Source organism: Oncorhynchus kisutch, linkage group LG18, assembly GCF_002021735.2.
Source record: "Oncorhynchus kisutch isolate 150728-3 linkage group LG18, Okis_V2, whole genome shotgun sequence".
Taxonomy (NCBI): domain Eukaryota; kingdom Metazoa; phylum Chordata; class Actinopteri; order Salmoniformes; family Salmonidae; genus Oncorhynchus; species Oncorhynchus kisutch.
This window is the reverse complement of record NC_034191.2, coordinates 74,096,026-74,116,647: the sequence shown is the minus strand read 5'-3', so window position 1 is coordinate 74,116,647 and position 20,622 is coordinate 74,096,026. Positions and strand designations below refer to the sequence as shown.

Genomic DNA, 20,622 nt, shown 5'->3' with positions numbered 1-20,622 from the left:
CTGTGGACACCAATAAGGTTTTTCCATCTCTGCTATGCAGAATCATGAAAATGCAGCATCTGTACATGGCTCCTTGAAGGAACTGGCCAGTAGCCTGTACTGGGTTCAAATACTATTTGTTTTCTTTAATTTCTTTAATAATTTGAGCATTTGATTTAGCCTACCTGGAGTGCCAGATGGGTGGAGTTTGCACGCTTAATTCCATTGGTTAAGCACAAGCTCAACCAAGCACAGCTTAAGTATCCGAAAGCAAACAGGTACCATTTGAATCCAGGCCTAACGTGGTAGGTCTAGCAAGGCTGAATCATTCTGCTAGCACTAGCTGCAGCGGACTGCATGCTATCTGAGTGACATGTCAAATATCTGGCCTCGACATCAGACAGACAGAGTAATGTCAGTGTCTGTCTACATTACAGTGAGGAGAGACATCTGAACTGCGACATACTGTAGTCCCTGGGTCATGATTAGCTAAATGCTATGTATGAAAGTTCTTTAAAAAAAACTGATCAAGACATATATTTCTAGAGTGGGTTGGAATTCAAATCGGGAAATCTAAATTTGTGCTGGAATTACTAAAGAATCAAAACAGTTCTCCAGTTTAAAAAGCAGCCGCCTGTGAGGATGTTATTACCAATGACAACACTTTACGTACACCATCACCCATTTACTACCAACAATATCAATTTGTATCTTTTGAAAACCTTTCCCAAACAATCATAAATCCTGGTTAACATCCATCCTCCTTGATCCAAGCTTCATCCTAACACACCACCTAACAACACACTAACACACCACAATTCTGAGTATGTGCTCCAGCGCTACAAATGCAAATGGCTCTTTAAGCGAAGTGTTTTCGTCAGCCATATTGGCATGGTAAACCTCTCCAGCCAGTGTGTGTTAAAGTGTGGCAGGAGTGGTTCAAGCATTAGAAGCCTGTTACAGTCCTGGGCGCGAGAGCAGCACACTTAGACCAGAGCCTTTGCGAGGCTGGTCCCATGACAATTTAGTGAGACTCCCAGCACTACTCCCACGGAGGGTGGCACAAGAGGACATTCTCCTCTCCTCCACATCGGCTGCTGACACCCTCTCTTCTTTCGCCCCTTAGGAAAATATGATGGGCTATAATTGGCCTCGCAGGAGTCCAGGAAAAGGGGCCTGAAACATTGACCTTTCCGTTTGAAAGCGCCGCTTTTGAAGAACTTTGACTCTCTCTCTCTTTGATAGAGAGGGGGGTTGTGGGAGTTGAATGCCAGATGGGTTATAGTCATTGTAGTGTCACTGTAGTGGAATGAGTGAATAGATATGTTCGGGATCAAGAGCTGGCAGGATAATGAACCCCATGAATGAAAGATTCAGCCTGAGTTTCTAGTACCTTAACTACAGTATGTCCCAGCTGAATGCTGAAAGGAGATGGGAAATGCACAGGACGAAACATCTTAATAGACATGTATGAGAGGGTTGATGAAGATACAGGAGATACTGATGCTCCAGGACTGTGGCTCAGTAGGTAAAAGTGTGATGCTAACAATGCCAAGGCTGTGGGTACAATTCCCAAAAGGATTGTAATTTTATTTTTTATATGTTTGCACAGTGCTTTGGATGATAGTGTCTGCTATTACATGGTGCAATGCTAAAACCAATCAATTAGCTACTGGTTAGGTTGGAGAAGTGCTGGCTGATTGGTGATAGTGAAATGTGCCCATTCAGTACTGCTCTTGGCTATCAAGCTATAGGCTTAAGCTATAGAACCTCGGCTAAGGACTTCCTGACTATGAGGGGCATGGGTGAGGTAGGGAAACATCTGTAGTCTGGGGGGGGGGGGTTAGTGGGTGTTACACAAGCAGTGCTCTTCTCCCTCTAGTTGATCCCTTTACAGTCCTCCTCTCTTTCTCTCTACTGCAATCTCACACCTTCCACTCTGCCTAATCCCCACAACCGCCAAGACAAAACATCCACCTCCGGTTAAACTCGATGACATTCTATCCTCCCCCTCTCTGCAGGTTGCTGTCATAAGACAAGCCTGGGCCATATTCGGCAGGCACAACACTGAACTTGGCAGATTGAAACGTCTTGAAAAGCCTACGTGATGCCTTATTCTAGATGCTGGGTTTCTTTACTGATTATTTCACATTCACACAGGTAACACAGCTAGCCACCACTCTTCACTGCTTCAGCCCTACTAACCCTACTGCCTTCCCAGGTGACCCCCCTTACCTCTCATTAGCCAAATCAAACTCTTTGGAGGACAGTAGCCCAAATGACCATTTGTTCATTCAAACTATAACCCTCTTTGGAATTAACGTGATTGGTTATGATGAATAATAACATTCCCAATATATATCTGAATGTCCTACAACACTGTGCGTTGCTGTTGTGAGTTCAGAGTCTTGGTTACCTCTACTGTAGCATCTCTCTCTTCAATCTGTGCTGTGAGGGGGCCAGATCTTTCTCTCCTCTTCTCTCTTTCCTATCTTCCCCTTCCCTCCTCTCTTTCTTCCCCCTGGTGTGCCTCATTGGTGCCCGCATTAGTTGGAAAATACAAAAAAATATATAAACCGTAACACAGGTGTGTGACCTCGTTACCGTTGGAGATGCTCAGTGGCGGCAGCGAGGACCGGAGAAGGTGTGTGTGTAGCGAAAGGGGAATAATCACATTAAGTCCGGTAGCCTCATCTCATCAATCAACAGAGATGAAGAGAGAGTGCTTAGCAACTGCAGGAGGATCGTGGCGTTGGCCGTATCGCGCACGCCGTTTCGACGGGTACGTAGGCATGTCAATTAATTCTTAAGAGTGGAGCGGCCTCGCTGAGGGATTCTGATATTTCATTTGAGTCTCGTACTCGAACCAGAGAGGCAAACATCCAAGGATTTTTCTTTTTCTCAAGTGACGGCTGACATTTCAATAGATTTGGATTGATATCAATTTGGCTTGACAAAGCAGGTTTAAACCACAATACAAAGGGACTAAGAAATTATGCTAGTCTGTTCAATAGAGCAGACTGAGGGAACGGCGAGGACTAACCACATCAATAAAATGATTGAAAACATTATTCATACGCCTACACATTACCATTGCATATCTACCACTCTCTCCTTTATGCCCACAATGCATCAACTGTAAACAAACAGTCAAATCTCTGAGTCTATTTACCACGAGGCTCTCTGGTTGCTAGTGTCAAAGTTTACGGTCACACCTGGTTGCTATGGTGATGTGCCTTTGTCAAGCTCATGAAGCCTGGTATCAACAGTCGAAGAGAAATGACAGCGTGGAGAGGAGACAGACTGGACAGTACTTTACATGAGGGAGGACACTGGTTCCTATAAATCCAACTGACAGACAACTGGGTTACATAACAAACGTCCATATAAAGGGAATAAGGTTTTCTATAAGTGAACTAAGGGGAAATAGAATCCTTAACACTGCAGCAAGCCTCTTGTACAGCAAACTCAACAATACAAGGGCCTGTACAAGGGCTTATAATAACCTATACAAGGGCCTATAATAACCTATACAAGGGCCTATAATAACCTATACAAGGGCCTATAATAACCTATACAAGGGCCTGTACAAGGGCCTATAATAACCTATACAAGGGCCTATAATAACCTATACAAGGGCCTATAATAACCTATACAAGATACAATACCAGATGAAGAAACAAACTAAGGTAAGACATCGGCTGAATCTCAAAATAACCCCCCATCCCCTCACCCCTCCATTTGTTTCAGCAAGGAGGCCTATAAACCTGACTCAGTTACACCAGCTCTGTCAGGAAAAATGGGCTTCTGACCAACTGTGAATGTGATGAAATAAATAAAAGCTGAAATAAAATCACTGTGTCGACTATTATTCTGACATTTCACATTCTTCTAATAAAGTGGTGATTCTAACTGACCTAAGACGGGGAATTTTTACTAGGATTAAATGTCAGGAATTGTGAAATACTGAGTTGAAATGTATTTGGCTAAGGTGTATGTAAACTTCCGACTTCAACTGTATGCGAGAGCGTGTGGATGTGTGTGCGTGCTCTCACCTCATCCACGGTCCAGTGGGCCACGCAGCTGGCCTGCAATCCGGCCACCCCAGGCAGCAGCTTGCAGTGCTGCTCCCAGCACAGGGGTAGGTCCCGTCCGGGTTGAGCCGACATGGCCGACAGGAACACAGACTGGTGGAGGGCCTGCTGCAGGCTATCCAGACTGCTCTCTGGAGGGGGGGAAAGAGAGAGGGAGGGTAAACATGTTATTAATGTGTTGCCAATGTGACTGTTAGTGAATGAGTGAGATCACTTTCTTTCTCACAGACAGACAGAGGGAGAGCGAGAGAGTGTTTATTCAAGTGTAAAAAACACACAGTAGTAAAGTCAAGCCTTGAGTTATTTTTTCCTTTTGATTTTGCCGTGCATCAACGAACAAAGCATTTTGCTTTCAGCTTCCTTTCCTTATTTTTTTTATTTTATTTTACCTTTATTTAACCAGGCAAGTCAGTTCAGAACAAATTCTTATTTTCAATGACGGCCTAGGAACAGTGGGTTAACTGCCTTGTTCAGGGGCTGAACGACAGATTTGTACCTTGTCAGCTCAGGGATATGAACTTGTAACCTTTCGGTTACTGGCACCAACGCTCTAACCACTAGGCTACCCATAATCTTACATTTCTAATACTCTTATGCCATTGTGCCAAAACAGAGGAGTAAAGGAATAATCCATTACTTAGTCCCTTTTGACAGCACAGTGCAGATGCATCTCTCTTCATTATCCGTAGCACACAGCGGTAGATAAGAAGGATGAAGTGCTCCTGAGTTGTTAGTAGGCCAATGGACTAGGGGATGCACTAATGGTTGTCATGACTGACTGATGAAGAGACCAGCTAAAATGCCCTTTCTCTAACCAAGATCCACCCTGAGTTTTGGCTGACAGCACAAAGTGGGGCGAGCTTTGAGTGTGTGTTTGTGTGTGATTGGGTCTGTGTGTCAGTGTGTGTGTGTGTCAGTATGTATGGGAGAACGAGTGTGTGTGTGTATGTATGGGAGAAAGAAAGTGTGTGTGTCTCAGTATGTATAGGAGAAAGAGAGTGTGTGTGTGTCTCAGTATGTATGGGAGAAAGAGTGTGTGTGTGTGAGTATGTATAGGAGAAAGAGAGTGTGTGTATGTCTCAGTATGTATGGGAGAAAGAGAGTGTATGTCTGTGTCAGTATGTATGGGAGAAAGAGAGAGTGTGTGTGTGTGTGTGTGTGTGTGTCTCTCTGTGTCTCTGTTTCTGGGTGTGTGAATGCGTGTTTCAGGTCTGTCTGTCCTGACAGCAGGAACAGGGTCAGATACAGGACATGCTGTTTTTCTTCTAGTTGTCTCCTAGCGATGTCTCAACGGAGCAGAGATGAGTTTGACACGCTTGTCAACTGTGACATTTGTCTAGGTTTGCTGCACCGGTGACCAAATATAACTAAAGTCTTGAGCCTACGCTAAAGGGTTTTTAATAGTTAAAGATGATTATTATGATTAAGATTGAAATCAGTGTGTCATCAGTGTTATATTGCACACAATCATATGGTATAGTGTGAGGGGATTTCTGTGAGAACTGGAATACATGCAGACAATGTGAACAGATATAGTATCCTTTCGACTGCTTGTCTCAACTAAAATGGCCTTTCTATTGCCTTTCTGCTCGTACCTTTTGAAGCTGTCGTCCAATTACATTTTACGGTGTTGTTTGGTATTATTACGAACAATCTAATAACTTGCATAGACAATGCAATAGATTTGAAGTGCTGTCCAATTCAGATGTTGTTGTTTTTTTGTTAGATAATGGCTAAATTACAGTTTAAGGTTCTAAAAAGGTAACCGTATAAAGTCACTTAAATTTGTGGATTTTGAGATGACAAGACCTAATACATTTTTTGTTGTATACAATTATTGTCAATTAAACAACTCTAGAGCTCCCTCCATTTAGTTGACTTCCTGCCGACAGCAGACACAGCCACAAACCCTGCCACAGTCTGAATATCACCTCCTTCCTGTTTGTGAAAAAACAGGCGCGACACAGAAAGCTTTAATGTCATTACAGGAACACAGGCCTACTTTGATCATACAACTTTGATCATAGTGCCATGGTACAGCGCCCTTAGAGAAAGGAAGTTCACGGCACAGCCCCGTAATGGGGAGCGCACAATTACGCCACAACAAAATATAGGGCCGAGAAACTAGACAGGGAACACGGATTGGATCACCTTAGCACAGGGTCTGCAACCTTTATGAATGGAAGAGACATTTTTTTTCCACACACACAAAAAAGAAAAATGTTGAGGGAGCCACACAAGAAATTACAGCCCTTTTCAAGTGCAATAGTGACAATATCTGATATTCAGCACCACGGATAGCAGTCGGATCAAATAAGCATGAAATCTGGCGTTCAGGGTCACAGAGCAGTGAACACAGCGGCAGTCTGGTGAAGTTGCAGGGAGAATTGAATCTCGTGAACATACAGTAAAATATGACATATGCTGTAGGAGTGATGTTACTTTGTGATTTTAAAACCTACCAAAGAAGGAAATATTGTTCTCCAGTGATTCATTGAAACAAACACATCAAGTTCCGCAAGAAGCTGATTAACAAAACACAGATTTTATACACAAGTTTTTATAATGCAAATAGAAGGTTTGGTTGTAATCAATATTTATTATAATGCTTTAACTGATAACAAAGTGTCTTGTGTTTCTTTACTTTTATAAATTATTATTGTTCTTTTTGGTACATTTCAAAAACAGAATAGAAATAAGAGACTGCGATTTGAAGTTGCCACGAGCAGCACTGCACAGATATTGAGATGAGAGAGATGCAAGACTTGGCTCTCACACAGTACTGCGCATGTGCACGGGTTCGCTTCACTCTGTTACAGCATGGTAGCTACGGGACCAAAACAGCAAAGAAGTTGAGCATTGCGCTTCAACGCTCTTAGTTGTTGCATAAATTTACCCACAATGCTGTTTACTTTCAGCATTGATGGCATATCCCTGAGTCTACCTTTAACATGTATCGTCCTGTAGATTGTAATGTAGCCAAATATAATTTTTGTCAATAAATTTAAAAAAATACAAATATATGTGTCTTTCGGAGGCGGAAATCTAGCCAGGGAACCACAATGGGCAGTATGCAGCCGACAGCATTTGACCCTCCTATTCTAGAACCAACATCCTCCCCCTGTGTTTTCTACAAATAAAACAACAAGGCGTACCATCACCATGCTATTTGATTGGACGACAGAAGAGATCAAACTGAAAAGGTTTTAATCGATGTGAAAATAACGGGAACATTATTATGTACGTATTTTTAGACAAACAAATTCAATTACCCTGCCCTATTTTGCTCCATCAAAATAACAAGCTCAGGAGAAAATTGACAACGGTACAGTAGTTACCATGGCAATGTTTCTATCTAAAGCAGGGGCTTTACTGTGTTGCAGTGTTTTGGATCTGTCTGCTTTGTTTCAACGACACACACCCCTCCATCTGAGTGAAACTGCGATTTCCCAGCCTTCAGGCTACGGGGGGAGAGAGAGAGCAGAGGAAAACATAAAGGGCCTTTTAAAGCCCCCCCCCCTCACTCTTCCTGTGGGCATAGCCGAGGAAGCGTCTTGCTCAAATGTTACTGGAGAGAAGAGATGAATTTCAAACGTGTGGAGAGCCAGCAGACAGGAGCACTGGAGATATGTTAATGTCTGGTGGTCTGGTGAGCTGCAGGGGGACAGACCAGACATGGTGTGTCTCACTAGGGAGACATCCTGGCTCCAGGGATGGCTTCTCCCTCATTACTAAACATCTCAACGTGTGTGTGTGTAATAATAATAATCCAAATTAATAATGTGTGTGTTACTGCTAAGAAATATCAGACAGCTTGACAACGCGTCAGGAGACTGACACTCCACCGTGTGATAATAATTATAATACAAAATAATAATGTGTGTGTGTGTGTGTGTGTGTGAGAGAGACTGCATAAGAAATACCAGACAGCTTGACAATGCGTCAGAAGACTGACACTCTACCGGTGTCCCATGATCTGTGACAGTAGGACTGTGAAGCCTCGTCAAGTTATTTACGTATTTAAATGATTGAGTTCCTGTTCCTGATCGATTTACCGACACCTGAATGCGAGAGTTATGGAGTCCAGTGAACAAGTCAGGGCAGTTTGATTCTGTAATGCTGCGAGCCCCAGGACTTCAAACACTGCGCTAACAGACCAAAACAAATGGATTTCCTGGCAAACACTTCTTAAAACATTCTGAGAATCCCCTGTGGCGGTGAAACTTGCATTTTTTCCATCCCCCAGGGAGCATGAAACTCCTGTCAGTACAAAACAGACCGCTGCTACCAAAGCCTGCATGCTCTTTAACCGTATACGGACTACCTGCACACCTCCCCCGAGAAACCAATTTGCTTACTGCCGGGTTAGCGCTAGAGCTAACAAAAGCTAATCTAATCTAACGTGTCAGTAACAGCAGACCTCCGGTTTCACATTGAAGCACACAAACTACATCCACTATCATGCCCCCAGTGATGAAGGCACTCTTGTGGTCACTGGATTGATGGTAGCAGCACCGCCAGGTAGAAACCAGAACAATTAGTAATGTTTCGCAGCATTAATGACACGATAACGCTGACCTCACACTGTGTATTTGAGTGGAACTATTAAATCATTATTAGTAGAATAAGATAAGATATGTGTTTTGAAAATGCTTTGCTGTTACTTATGATAAATTAGATGGATTCCTGTGGTTATTAGTAAGCATAATCAATTGTGATGAAGTTAATGATAAACCACCATTTCATCTTCAAATGTAAGTGGGAAAGCTTAAAAAGAGTCATCCTCAGCTCATACGGTTTCAAAATGTCACGGACCAGTGGAGTCTACCGACGTTGGGGATGTCCTCTGCAGTTCAGGACCACATCTGACCCATGTCCATGTTCGAGGAGAATACAGTGACGTACAGAAGTTTAATTATCACTGTCCAGACCTGGGATAAATATAGTTTTATGCTTTGGAGGTGACTAAAACTAATTGAATACAGAACTCTGAAAGTGTCTACTTTTCAAAACAGATCTTTGAAGTGAATACTTTTCTAAACTATTTGAATACAGATCTCAGGAAGTGACTACTTTTCTGAAACTATTGGATTGGCTGCCTTCAACTTATGGCAGGGCTGAATGTGGAACTGCATGTTGAAGATAGAAACATAATGAATGGAGAACATACAATCTCCTATACTATTCCACTCTATTTGACAATCATATTTGAGCTACACAATATATTTCTATCAAACCAATTAACCAATGATATTTTGTACATATACAGTGTACTAGACTAATTCAAATTTAATGGTTGTAGTTTTGTTTCTTCAAATATTATTAGTTTTGGTCCTGTCGTACATACCTACACGTACGCTACGGTCACAAGACGCAGGCCTCCTAATTGTCCCTAGAATTTCTAAGCAAACAGCTGGAGGCAGGGCTTTCTCCTATAGAGCTCCATTTTTATGGAACGGTCTGCCTACCCATGTCAGAGACGCAAACTCGGTCTGCGTATTCCTCCAAACCTCAGTTGTCCTGAGTCTGCACAACTCTGCCAGGACCTAGGATCAAGAGAGACGCTCAAGTGTTTTAGTACTATATCTCTTGACACAATGATGAAAATAATCATGGCCTCTAAACCTTCAAGCTGCATACTGGACCCTATTCCAACTAAACTACTGAAAGAGCTGCTTCCTGTGCTTGGCCCTCCTATGTTGAACATAATAAACGGCTCTCTATCCACTGGATGTGTACCAAACTCACTAAAAGTGGCAGTAATAAAGCCTCTCTTGAAAAAGCCAAACCTTGACCCAGAAAATATAAAAAACTATCGGCCTATATCGAATCTTCCATTCCTCTCAAAAATTTTAGAGAAGGCTGTTGCGCAGCAACTCACTGCCTTCCTGAAGACAAACAATGTATACGAAATGCTTCAGTCTGGTTTTAGACCCCATCATAGCACTGAGACGGCACTTGTGAAGGTGGTAAATGACATTTTAAATGCATCGGACCGAGGTTCTGCATCTGTCCTCGTGCTCCTAGACCTTAGTGCTGCTTTTGATACCATCGATCACCACATTCTTTTGGAGAGATTGGAAACCCAAATTGGTCTACACGGACATGTTCTGGCCTGGTTTAGATCTTATCTGTCGGAAAGATATCAGTTTGTCTCTGTGAATGGTTTGTCCTCTGACAAATCAACTGTAAATTTCGGTGTTCCTCAAGGTTCCGTTTTAGGACCACTATTGTTTTCACTATATATTTTACCTCTTGGGGATGTTATTCGAAAACATAATGTAAACTTTCACTGCTATGCGGATGACACACAGCTGTACATTTCAATGAAACATGGTGAAGCCCCAAAATTGCCCTCGCTAGAAGCATGTGTTTCAGACATAAGGAAGTGGATGGCTGCAAACTTTCTACTATTAAACTCGGACAAAACAGAGATGCTTGTTCTAGGTCCCAAGAAACAAAGAGATCTTCTGTTGAATCTGACAATTAATCTTAATGGTTGTACAGTCGTCTCAAATAAAACTGTGAAGGACCTCGGCGTTACTCTGGACCCTGATCTCTCTTTTGAAGAACATATCAAGACCATTTCGAGGACAGCTTTTTTCCATCTACGTAACATTGCAAAAATCTGAAACTTTCTGTCCAAAAATGATGCAGAAAAATTAATCCATGCTTTTGTCACTTCTAGGTTAGACTACTGCAATGCTCTATTTTCCGTCTACCCGGATAAAGCACTAAATAAACTTCAGTTAGTGCTAAATACGGCTGCTAGAATCCTGACTAGAACCAAAAAATTTGATCATATTACTCCAGTGCTAGCCTCTCTACACTGGCTTCCTGTCAAAGCAAGGGCTGATTTCAAGGTTTTACTGCTAACCTACAAAGCATTACATGGGCTTGCTCCTACCTATCTCTCTGATTTGGTCCTGTCGTACATACCTACACGTACGCTACGGTCACAAGGCGCAGGCCTCCTAATTGTCCCTAGAATTTCTAAGCAAACAGCTGGAGGCAGGGCTTTCTCCTATAGAGCTCCATTTTTATGGAACGGTCTGCCTACCCATGTCAGAGACGCAAACTCGGTCTCAACCTTTAAGTCTTTACTGAAGACTTATCTCTTCAGTGGGTCATATGATTGAGTGTAGTCTGGCCCAGGAGTGGGAAGGTGAACGGAAAGGCTCTGGAGCAACGAACCGCCCTTGCTGTCTCTGCCTGGCCGGTTCCCCTCTTTCCACTGGGATTCTCTGCCTCTAACCCTATTACAGGGGCTGAGTCACTGGCTTGCTGGGGCTCTCTCATGCCGTCCCTGGAGGGGGTGCGTCACCTGAGTGGGTTGATTCACTGTTGTGGTCATCCTGTCTGGGTTGGCGCCCCCCCCCCTTGGGTTGTGCCGTGGCGGAGATCTTTGTGGGCTATACTCAGCCTTGTCTCAGGATGGTAAGTTGGTGGTTGAAGATATCCCTCTAGTGGTGTGGGGGCTGTACTTTGGCAAAGTGGGTGGGGTTATATCCTTCCTGTTTGGCCCTGTCCGGGGGTGTCCTCGGATTGGGCCACAGTGTCTCCTGACCCCTCCTGTCTCAGCCTCCAGTATTTATGCTGCAGTAGTTTGTGTCGGGGGGCTGGGGTCAGTTTGTTATATCTGGAGTACTTCTCCTGTCCTATTCGGTGTCCTGTGTGAATCTAAGTGTGCGTTCTCTAATTCTCTCCTTCTCTCTTTCTTTCTCTCTCTCGGAGGACCTGAGCCCTAGGACCATGCCCCAGGACTACCTGACATGATGACTCCTTGCTGTCCCCAGTCCACCTGGCCATGCTGCTGTTCCAGTTTCAACTGACCTGAGCCCTAGGACCATGCCCCAGGACTACCTGACATGATGACTCCTTGCTGTCCCCAGTCCACCTGGCCATGCTGCTGCTCCAGTTTCAACTTCCACCTGACTGTGCTGCTGCTCCAGTTTCAACTGTTCTGCCTTATTATTATTCGACCATGCTGGTCATTTATGAACATTTGAACATCTTGGCCATGTTCTGTTATAATCTCCACCCGGCACAGCCAGAAGAGGACTGGCCACCCCACATAGCCTGGTTCCTCTCTAGGTTTCTTCCTAGGTATTGGCCTTTCTAGGGAGTTTTTCCTAGCCACCGTGCTTCTACACCTGCATTGCTTGCTGTTTGGGGTTTTAGGCTGGGTTTCTGTACAGCACTTTGAGATATCAGCTGATGTACGAAGGGCTATATAAATAAATTTGATTTGATTTGATTTGATAATGTTCTCACCAGACTGTTCCCACAACCTAATGAAACATTCTGGGAACCTTTAAAGAACAGATTAAATGTTTTCTTGGAATGTTTTATGCAAACATTCTATAATCATCAGCATGGCTTGATAGTTTTTGTGTTATGAGAACATTTGCTGCGACCTAACGAATGTTCTGAGAACGTTTACAAAACCAATTTTGGTTTGCTGGGCCCACTGTAACAAAATAATGCACTGTTTTGTTTATTTCCGATCCAATACCCGGAGCTTTGAAGACAAGGACCCAGTGAAAACCAACATGTATTATAACAAATTGTTTTGACGTCAGTGTTGTTGTCACATCATTAGGCTTGTGATTTTTTTTATTCACAAGGAATTGTAAAGCAGTCATGCTGACTCACAGAGAGATAGGGGTGGGAGAGAGAGAGAGCGAGAGAGAGAGAGAGAGAGAGAGAGCGAGAGAGAGAGAGCGAGAGAGAGAGACATGGAGTTGAAACTATATAAAACTTCATTTGACTACCTTGAGTATTTGAAAAGTTGGTATTTTCAAATAAACTACAAAATATAACTATTTTCTGCCAAGGTATGTCACAGTCATCTCTGTTAAATCCATCTCTGCTCCAACAGCAGCACCTCAAATACAGATTGGCATTAATAAATAACTCACCTCATAAAAATAAATGTCTTGTGTTGTTTTCCTTTAAATATGAAACTGATGATGCAACAATGAATAACAAATGATGGGTGCTCCTCTTTCCACTGGGATTCTCTGCCTCTAACCCTATTACAGGGGCTGAGTCACTGGCTTACTAGGGCTCTTTCATACCGTCCCTAGGAGGGGTGCGTCACTTGAGTGGGTTGAGTCACTGATGTGATATTCCTGTCTGGGTTGGCGCCCCCCCTCGGGTTGTGCCGTGGTGGAGAACTTTGTGGGCTATACTCAGCCTTGTCTCAGGATGGTAAGTTGGTGGTTGAAGATATCCCTCTAGTGGTGTGGGGGCTGTGCTTTGGCAAAGTGGGTGGGGTTATATCCTTCCTGTTTGGCCCTGTCTGGGGGTGTCCTCGGATGGAGCCACAGTGTCTCCTGACCCCTCCCGTCTCAGCCTCCAGTATTTATGCTGCAGTAGTTTATGTGTCGGGGGGCTAGGGTCAGTTTGTTATATCTGGAGTACTTCTCCTGTCCTATCCGGTGTCCTGTGTGAATTTAAGTATGCTCTCTCTAATTCTCTCTTTCTCTCTCTCGGAGGACCTGAGCCCTAGGACCATGCCTCAGGACTACCTGACATGATGACTACTTGCTGTCCCCAGTCCACCTGGCCGTGCTGCTGCTCCAGTTTCAACTGTTCTGCCTGTGATTATTATTATTTGACCATGCTGGTCATTTATGAACATTTGAACATCTTGGCCATGTTCTGTTACAATCTCCACCCGGCACAGCCAGAAGAGGACTGGCCACCCCACATAGCCTGGTTCCTCTCTAGGTTTCATCCTAGGTTTTGTCCTTTCTAGGGAGTTCTTCCTAGCCACCGTGCTTCTATACCTGCATTGCTTGCTGTTTGGGGTTTTAGGCTGGGTTTCTGTACAGCACTTTGAGATATTAGAGATATTAGCTGATGTACGAAGGGCTATATAAATACATTTGATTTGATTTGCTGCGACCAAATCACTTTAAAGCTCCACCGCGAAACATGACACGCCATTAGCGTAGAGGACTCCACTTAAAGACAGAGTGCAGTGAAAAACATGATTTGTCTGTGTTATATATATATATATATATATACACATAAATAAATGATAATCATAATCATGATAATCATGCCCCTTTAGAGCTAGAAAAGACAGCCTGAAATGTCAACCTGTTTTGGTGGGATTGTTTTGGACTGCCTGATGACATCACCAGGTGGTAAATTGGTTGTTAGATCAACAAGAGGGCTCCATACCTCTTTGCTAATAACATCTAGTTTTCCCCACTCCAAGACAGTCCTAGCAAAATTCTTGCTTGCTATTTTTTGTTTGTTTCCAATTAAAATGGTCAAAACAAATCACAGTAAGTTTTTGTTACCCAGAAATGATTTGATATTGATATCTCATATAGAGAGGCAATGCAAACAGTTAACGCTTTTGAAGACAGTATCGTTATATTACATATCCAACCATTTGCATATACCATGGCCAGCATGTAGTCCCAAGGGATCTGCATCTGCTGTGTAACAGCATTGATCTTTCTTCTTTTCTACAAAGAAACACTGCCAACTGTAGATTCATTGCCGAGTCATTGGCTGTTCCAGGTGATTCATCATTGGTAGTACTCTGGGTCGTTTATAAAATGTTATAAGAAAAGAAAAGTAAAGTGGCCTGTACTGTGGTTGTTATGTGAGCTATTATACACATCTAGATACGTTACTCGTCTAGACCTGAACACAAGCACGCTTCAAACTAAGAAGCAGAGGTCATCAAATTCAGCTATTTTGTCCTTCAAATCGGTGTCCAGAATTTTTACAAGCAGGATAGTGAGATAATAGCCACAGCTGAAAATAAATAATCGTGCTGCGCATGACTCATCGTTGAGCAGCGTCTGAGAGCCATTGTGTGTGTGTGTGTTCTGAGTGGCCCGCTGGGACATTGTGACCCTGCATGCTCCTCAGGGGAAGCAGATCAGACGCGTATGTGAAGTGAAGATGCTCCGTCGCCCTCTGTGGGTCCCGCTGGGTCCTCTCAGCTGGGTACCGGGGTCCCGTGAGACGGCCCTGTCTCATATTACACACACTGTGGTGCTGACTGAGGCCTCCAGCTATACTCTAGTTCAGTTCAGGGCTCTCCAACCCTGAGCGCTACAGTGCAACCCTAATCTAGCACACCCGATTCTAATAATTAGCTGGTTGATAAACTGAATCAGGTTAGTTACAACTTGGGTTGGATGCAAAAACCTACAGGATGGTAGCTCTCCAGGAACAGGTTTGGAGATCCCTGCGTCTAGCTGCTAGAGGCTGGGCAGAGAGAGAGAGAGTAGAGAGGGATAGTTTTGTGCCAGCCTGCCAGGCAGCACCAGTGGAATCCTAGGTTTGCTACCACCGCACTGCTAGCAGGCACATACAGAGAGACCCGGGATACAAATGCCATGGCAATGGTCACAGTGTATTATATGGGAGACTACGGGAGACTGGCGGCTTGTCAAGGCTGTTTTTTGTATGCATAGGTCTGTGCCTCCCCAGGCAAAGGAGTCACGTTGTGCCTCCCCAGGCAAAGGAGTCACGTTGTACCTCCCCAGGCAAAGGAGTCACGCTCTGCCTCCCCAGGCAAAGGAGTCACGTTGTACCTCCCCAGGGAATGGGTCACTCTGAGTAGCTAATACAACGATGAATGGCTATGTAGGTCTCGTATGGCTAAGTTGGTAGAGCATGGTGCTTGCAAAGTCAGGGTTGTGGGTTCGATTCTCACGGGGGACCAGTACAAAAAAAGTTTGAAAAAATAATGAAAATGTATGAACTCTACTGTAAGCCGCACTGGATAAGAGCGGCGTCTGCTAAATGACTAACATGTATTATGGTGAATCACTCACAAACATCGTCATGATTATACACACAAAGCAGCAGTGAAAAAACTAAGTTATTTTGACTGAAAAATGTTTATTCAGAAAATGTATTCAAGAATGACAGCAAACGACAGCTTTTCTTCCAACAAAACTGCTGCGTATCCTCAAAATGCAATCCTTTAAGGATATGGGTGTTTCAACTCAATGAGATATCACCTCAGCCAAGTGCCATCTTTAAAAGTGGCCTCTGTTGCAAATGAGGAATGACTTGATGAATTGGACCCAGGTCCTCTGTCCAAGTCTGGAAGGTAGGAAAATAAAAGGTTGAAATATGTGCTCGTCTCACTCTCTCAGTGGGGTTTCCTGCAAGGCCCGAGGCCAGCCTACAATCGTGGCCAAAAGTTTTGAGAATGACACAAATATTAATTTTCACAGTCTGCTGCCACAATTTGTATGATGGCAATTTGCATATACTCCAGAATGTTATGAAGAGTGATCAGATGAATTGCAATTAATTGCAAAGTCCCTCTTTGCCATGCAAATGAACTGAATCCCCCCAAAATATTTCCACAGCATTTCAGCCCTGCCACAAAAGGACCAGCTGACATCATGTCAGTGATTCCCTCGTTAACACAGGTGTGAGTGTTGACGAGGACAAGGCTGGAGATCACTCTGTCATGATGATTGAGTTCGAATAACAGACAGGAAGCTTCAAAAGGAGGGTGGTGCTTGGAATCATTGTTCTTCCTCTGTAAATCATGGTTACCTGCAAGGAAACACGTGCCGTCATCATTGCTTTGCACAAAAAGGGCTTCACAGGCAAGGATATTGCTGCCAGTAAGATTGCACCTAAATCAACCATTTATCAGATCATCAAGAACTTCAAGGAGAGTGGTTCAATTGTTGTGAAGAAGGCTTCATGGCACCCAAGAAAGTCCAGCAAGCGCCAGGACCATCTCCTAAAGTTGATTCAGCTGCAGGATCGGGGCACCACCAGTACAGAGCTTGCTCAGGAACGGGAGCAGGCAGGTGTGAGTGCATCTGTACGGAAAAAAGCTTGCCTGGAGAAGACAAGGTGAGAGCTACCATCAGTCCTGTGTAATGCCGACAGTAAAGCATCCCGAGACCATTTATGTGTGGGGTTGCTTCTCAGCCAAGGGAGTGGGCTCACTCACAATTTTGCCTAAGAACACAGCCATGAACAAAGAATGGTACCAACACATCCTCTGAGAGCAACTTCTCCCAACCATCCAGGGACAGTTTGGTGACAAACAATGCCTTTTCCAGCATGATGGAGCACCTTGACATAAGGCAAAAGTGGCTTGGGAACAAAACATTGATATTTTGGGTCCATGGCCAGGAAACTCCCCAGACCTTAATCCCATTGAGAACTTGTGGTCAAGCCTCAAGAGGCGGGTGGACAAACAAATACCCACAAATTCTGACAAACTCCAAGTATTGACTATGCAAGAATGGGCTGCCATGTGACCCAGAGGTTAATTGACAGCATGCCAGGGTGGATTACAGAGGTCTTGAAAAAGAAGGGTCAACACTTCAAATATTGACTCTTTGGATCAACTTCATGTAATTGTCAATAAAAGCCTTTGACACGTATGAAATGCTTGTAATTATACTTCAGTATTCTATAGTAACATCTGACAACAATATCTAAAGACACTGAAGCAGCAAACTTTGTGAAAACTAATATGTGTGTCATTCTCAAAACTTTTGGCAATGACTGTACAACAGTGGAGATATATGCAGTTTGGCCCCTTCAGGCAGCTCCTAAACGGAGCGACAAATTCAAAACCTAGTTCATCATATGAATTACTCCCACATACATGATTGACTCTGCAAGTTTATAGTCAACGTTTCCACTGATTTTTCCCCCAAAGCAAACACAGACTCAAGCCGTTGGGCTATTTGAAGTTGCACCTGGCTTAACAGAGAGACCATCTGTACACTTGTCTGTTTGAATGAGGCCGTCTGTACAATTACAATGCTGAATAAAGTGAGTTTAATGTACCCTCAACAAGCCATAACAAGTCCCTTTCTGAGTGGGATGAAACCTTTGTGTGCCAAGCCCAGATCCAGTTTAAATAGCCTACAAAAAAAACCTGAGCTCTCATTTATCAGCTTGGGAAATCTACTTTAAAAAAATAAATAAAATGACTCGACAAAATATCTAAGATGAAAATACAGCAATAGTGAGTGAACACTTCCAATTAAGCCACTTGCTTTTTGGAAATGACATCTGTAGTCATGGTACATTATGAACTGACTGGTTCTTTTAAGAATGTACTCTTAGTGAGTTGTGACACATCCCCTCAACACAGCAATTCCCCAGGGATATCACGTTCCATAAATGCCCTGAAAAGCACTTCGGAGTCTAGTGTACCTTGGGGTACTGAAATGATTGACATCCTAGATAAAGACGAGTTAAAATGACTGTACAAAATCAATAATTAAAATACTGAGCTATTTTGTATGCCCAACGAAGATTGTTTTCTAGTAACTCAATTGCTCAGAGAAAAACTGTTACTGTTTATTTGTGCAAATCAACTCAACTAAAAACTAGACATGCTAACCTCTGACCTTTAACAATAACAGGGGAGGTTAGCATGTCTTGGGGATATGGTCTTTGTGTGAATAATTTTGGACCCCGCTATATATCTAGGGGCATTGACCAGTTCAGAATGGTGTCACCATACATTTTTCAGCAGTGTCTCTGAAATGCTTTTGTCTCGATCGATCTTTCCTGATTGTTTTTTTTGTCACAGTCTTCAACCTGTTACTGTCAGGCCTTGTCCTTTCATTCATCATGACGATAAGAGAAAAACAAAAGGGTATCAAAGGATTTCTCCACCTTTTGTTGCCGTCCATAAATATGTTAAATGAACAACCACTTGACTTGAGTTGCTGAGAGTCATTAAATTAATATTTACCAGAGAGTCTGAAGCAAGGCTTCCAAAATGCATGAGCAGTTCTGAGAAAAGACAATGAATCATTCAGCTTAGCAGAAAGACTCGTCGGCAGGTGGGAGATGAGAAATATCCCTGTTTCACAAGATACGTAGGCTTTTTTAACCCCCTGCATTGTATTAACCAGCATGGGAAGTTTATAGAGGGTCACGAGAACCGTCAGTGACTACTTGATGTGCGTCTTTCTTAACTTCTATTCAAAGGCTTCATCTAAATTGAGGCGCTGCCTACCGCCAAAAATATAGTAACTGGCTAAGGAGTCAGGAAACGAGGAAGGGAACGACATACAATAAGACCACGACTAAAATAACTTCACCTATAAAACATTGTTGTCTCATCATCATCCTCCATAGTGTAGTTGATGGCTTGCCAGGTATCAACGGAATAACACTGTTAATCTGTTTAAGAAAGAACATGGAGGAGGAGGAGTAGAAGCAATTCAATTAAATGTGGCTAGCTGAGGGGCATGGTTAGCATTAAGACACTAAACCTAATGACATCATTTGACAATGACTGAATTGCAAATTAGTACTGAATCGTGCCAATTCCAACATTCATAATTCTGAACATTGTTGATAATTTACGAGGTAACGGTTGTAAATAAATCCTATATTATTTGGAGTGACAAGACTTTGAATGATTCAGTCTGGTCAAGTCTCCTCTCTTTTAATAGTCACTCACCTCTTAATAGGCAAATGTATGCACTAATTAATGGACTCATTAACTGATTGGATCAAGAACTGACATTTCGAGATCAGGACGTTAGAAAAGGGCACAGAACAAGAATGTCCTGCCCTGTAATACCAGTCAAGTGAAAGTGACAAATGTCACTTGAGAGATCCTCAGACAAAATGTATGGGTTGCTACTTTGAGAATCTTTCACTTTGACCTACAACTAATTGATAGATGGCGTTGGGGAACTAACACACCCAGAAAGTAACATTGGGAAGGGAGAGATTGATGGACACACTGATTAATAGGCACCAGCTCATGAACTAAAACTCTGTTGGGTGCTTAAAACAAATGACATTCACTAGATGACGCATGCTTACCTTTGTCAATAGCATCGCTTTTGAACCAAATTTGTTTCACAAGCCCCAAAACCGGTGTCCCTGAACAACAGATATGAACGTTAATGATTTCAGGGATGCTTGAGGGGGGAGGAAAATGTGTCAAGAATCAGAGTATTTGAATATTGGGGCATCTACAAACTCAGTCAACCAAAGTTAACAACATATCTGCTATTGGGGCTCCCGAGTGGCGCAGCGGTCTAAGGCACTGCGTCTCAGGGCTAGAAACATCATTACAGACACTGGTTCGATTCCAAGCTGTATCACAACCGGCTGTGATTGGGAGTCCCGTAGGGCGGCGCACAAATGGCCCAGCGTCGACACCTTGTAGAGTCCCCATGCCCCGACAAATTGAGGCTATTTTGAGGGCAATAGGGGAGGAAACTCATTATTAAGAAGGGCTAATGAAAGGATCATTTGGCAGAGTTTGTTGCCCCACTCAAGATCCAGAGCTAAACCTTGGATAACTGTTCTTTGGACAGGGGCCAGACATAACTAATCATAAATAGACATGTTATTATTGTCACAGCCAAGTCACAAAGGGGGTTTCAGATCGTAAACACGTTACCCTCTCTGCTGATAGTTCCTCATCAGTTAACTGGATTCAACAGACATGGATATTATCGTTGTGACATGTGTTGATTATTATGGGCTAGCTAGCCCATCAGGGGTTTGGCTGTAACTGCCATTGGACAGACTGACAGACAGTAAG

The 20,622-nt window shown here is 43.2% G+C and overlaps 1 protein-coding gene across 6 annotated transcripts in view; it reads right to left on the bottom strand.

The window, feature by feature from the left end:
* The window catches only part of LOC109909804 (lethal(3)malignant brain tumor-like protein 4), a 124,335-nt gene that overhangs the window by 4,178 nt on the left and 99,535 nt on the right, over positions 1-20,622 (bottom strand). For all 6 annotated transcript variants that reach the window (XM_031796773.1, XM_031796774.1, XM_031796776.1 and 3 more), the window contains exon 18: positions 4,035-4,204. In XM_031796773.1, the coding sequence (XP_031652633.1) occupies positions 4,035-4,204 (170 nt within the window). The remainder of the gene's footprint in view (positions 1-4,034; positions 4,205-20,622) is intronic.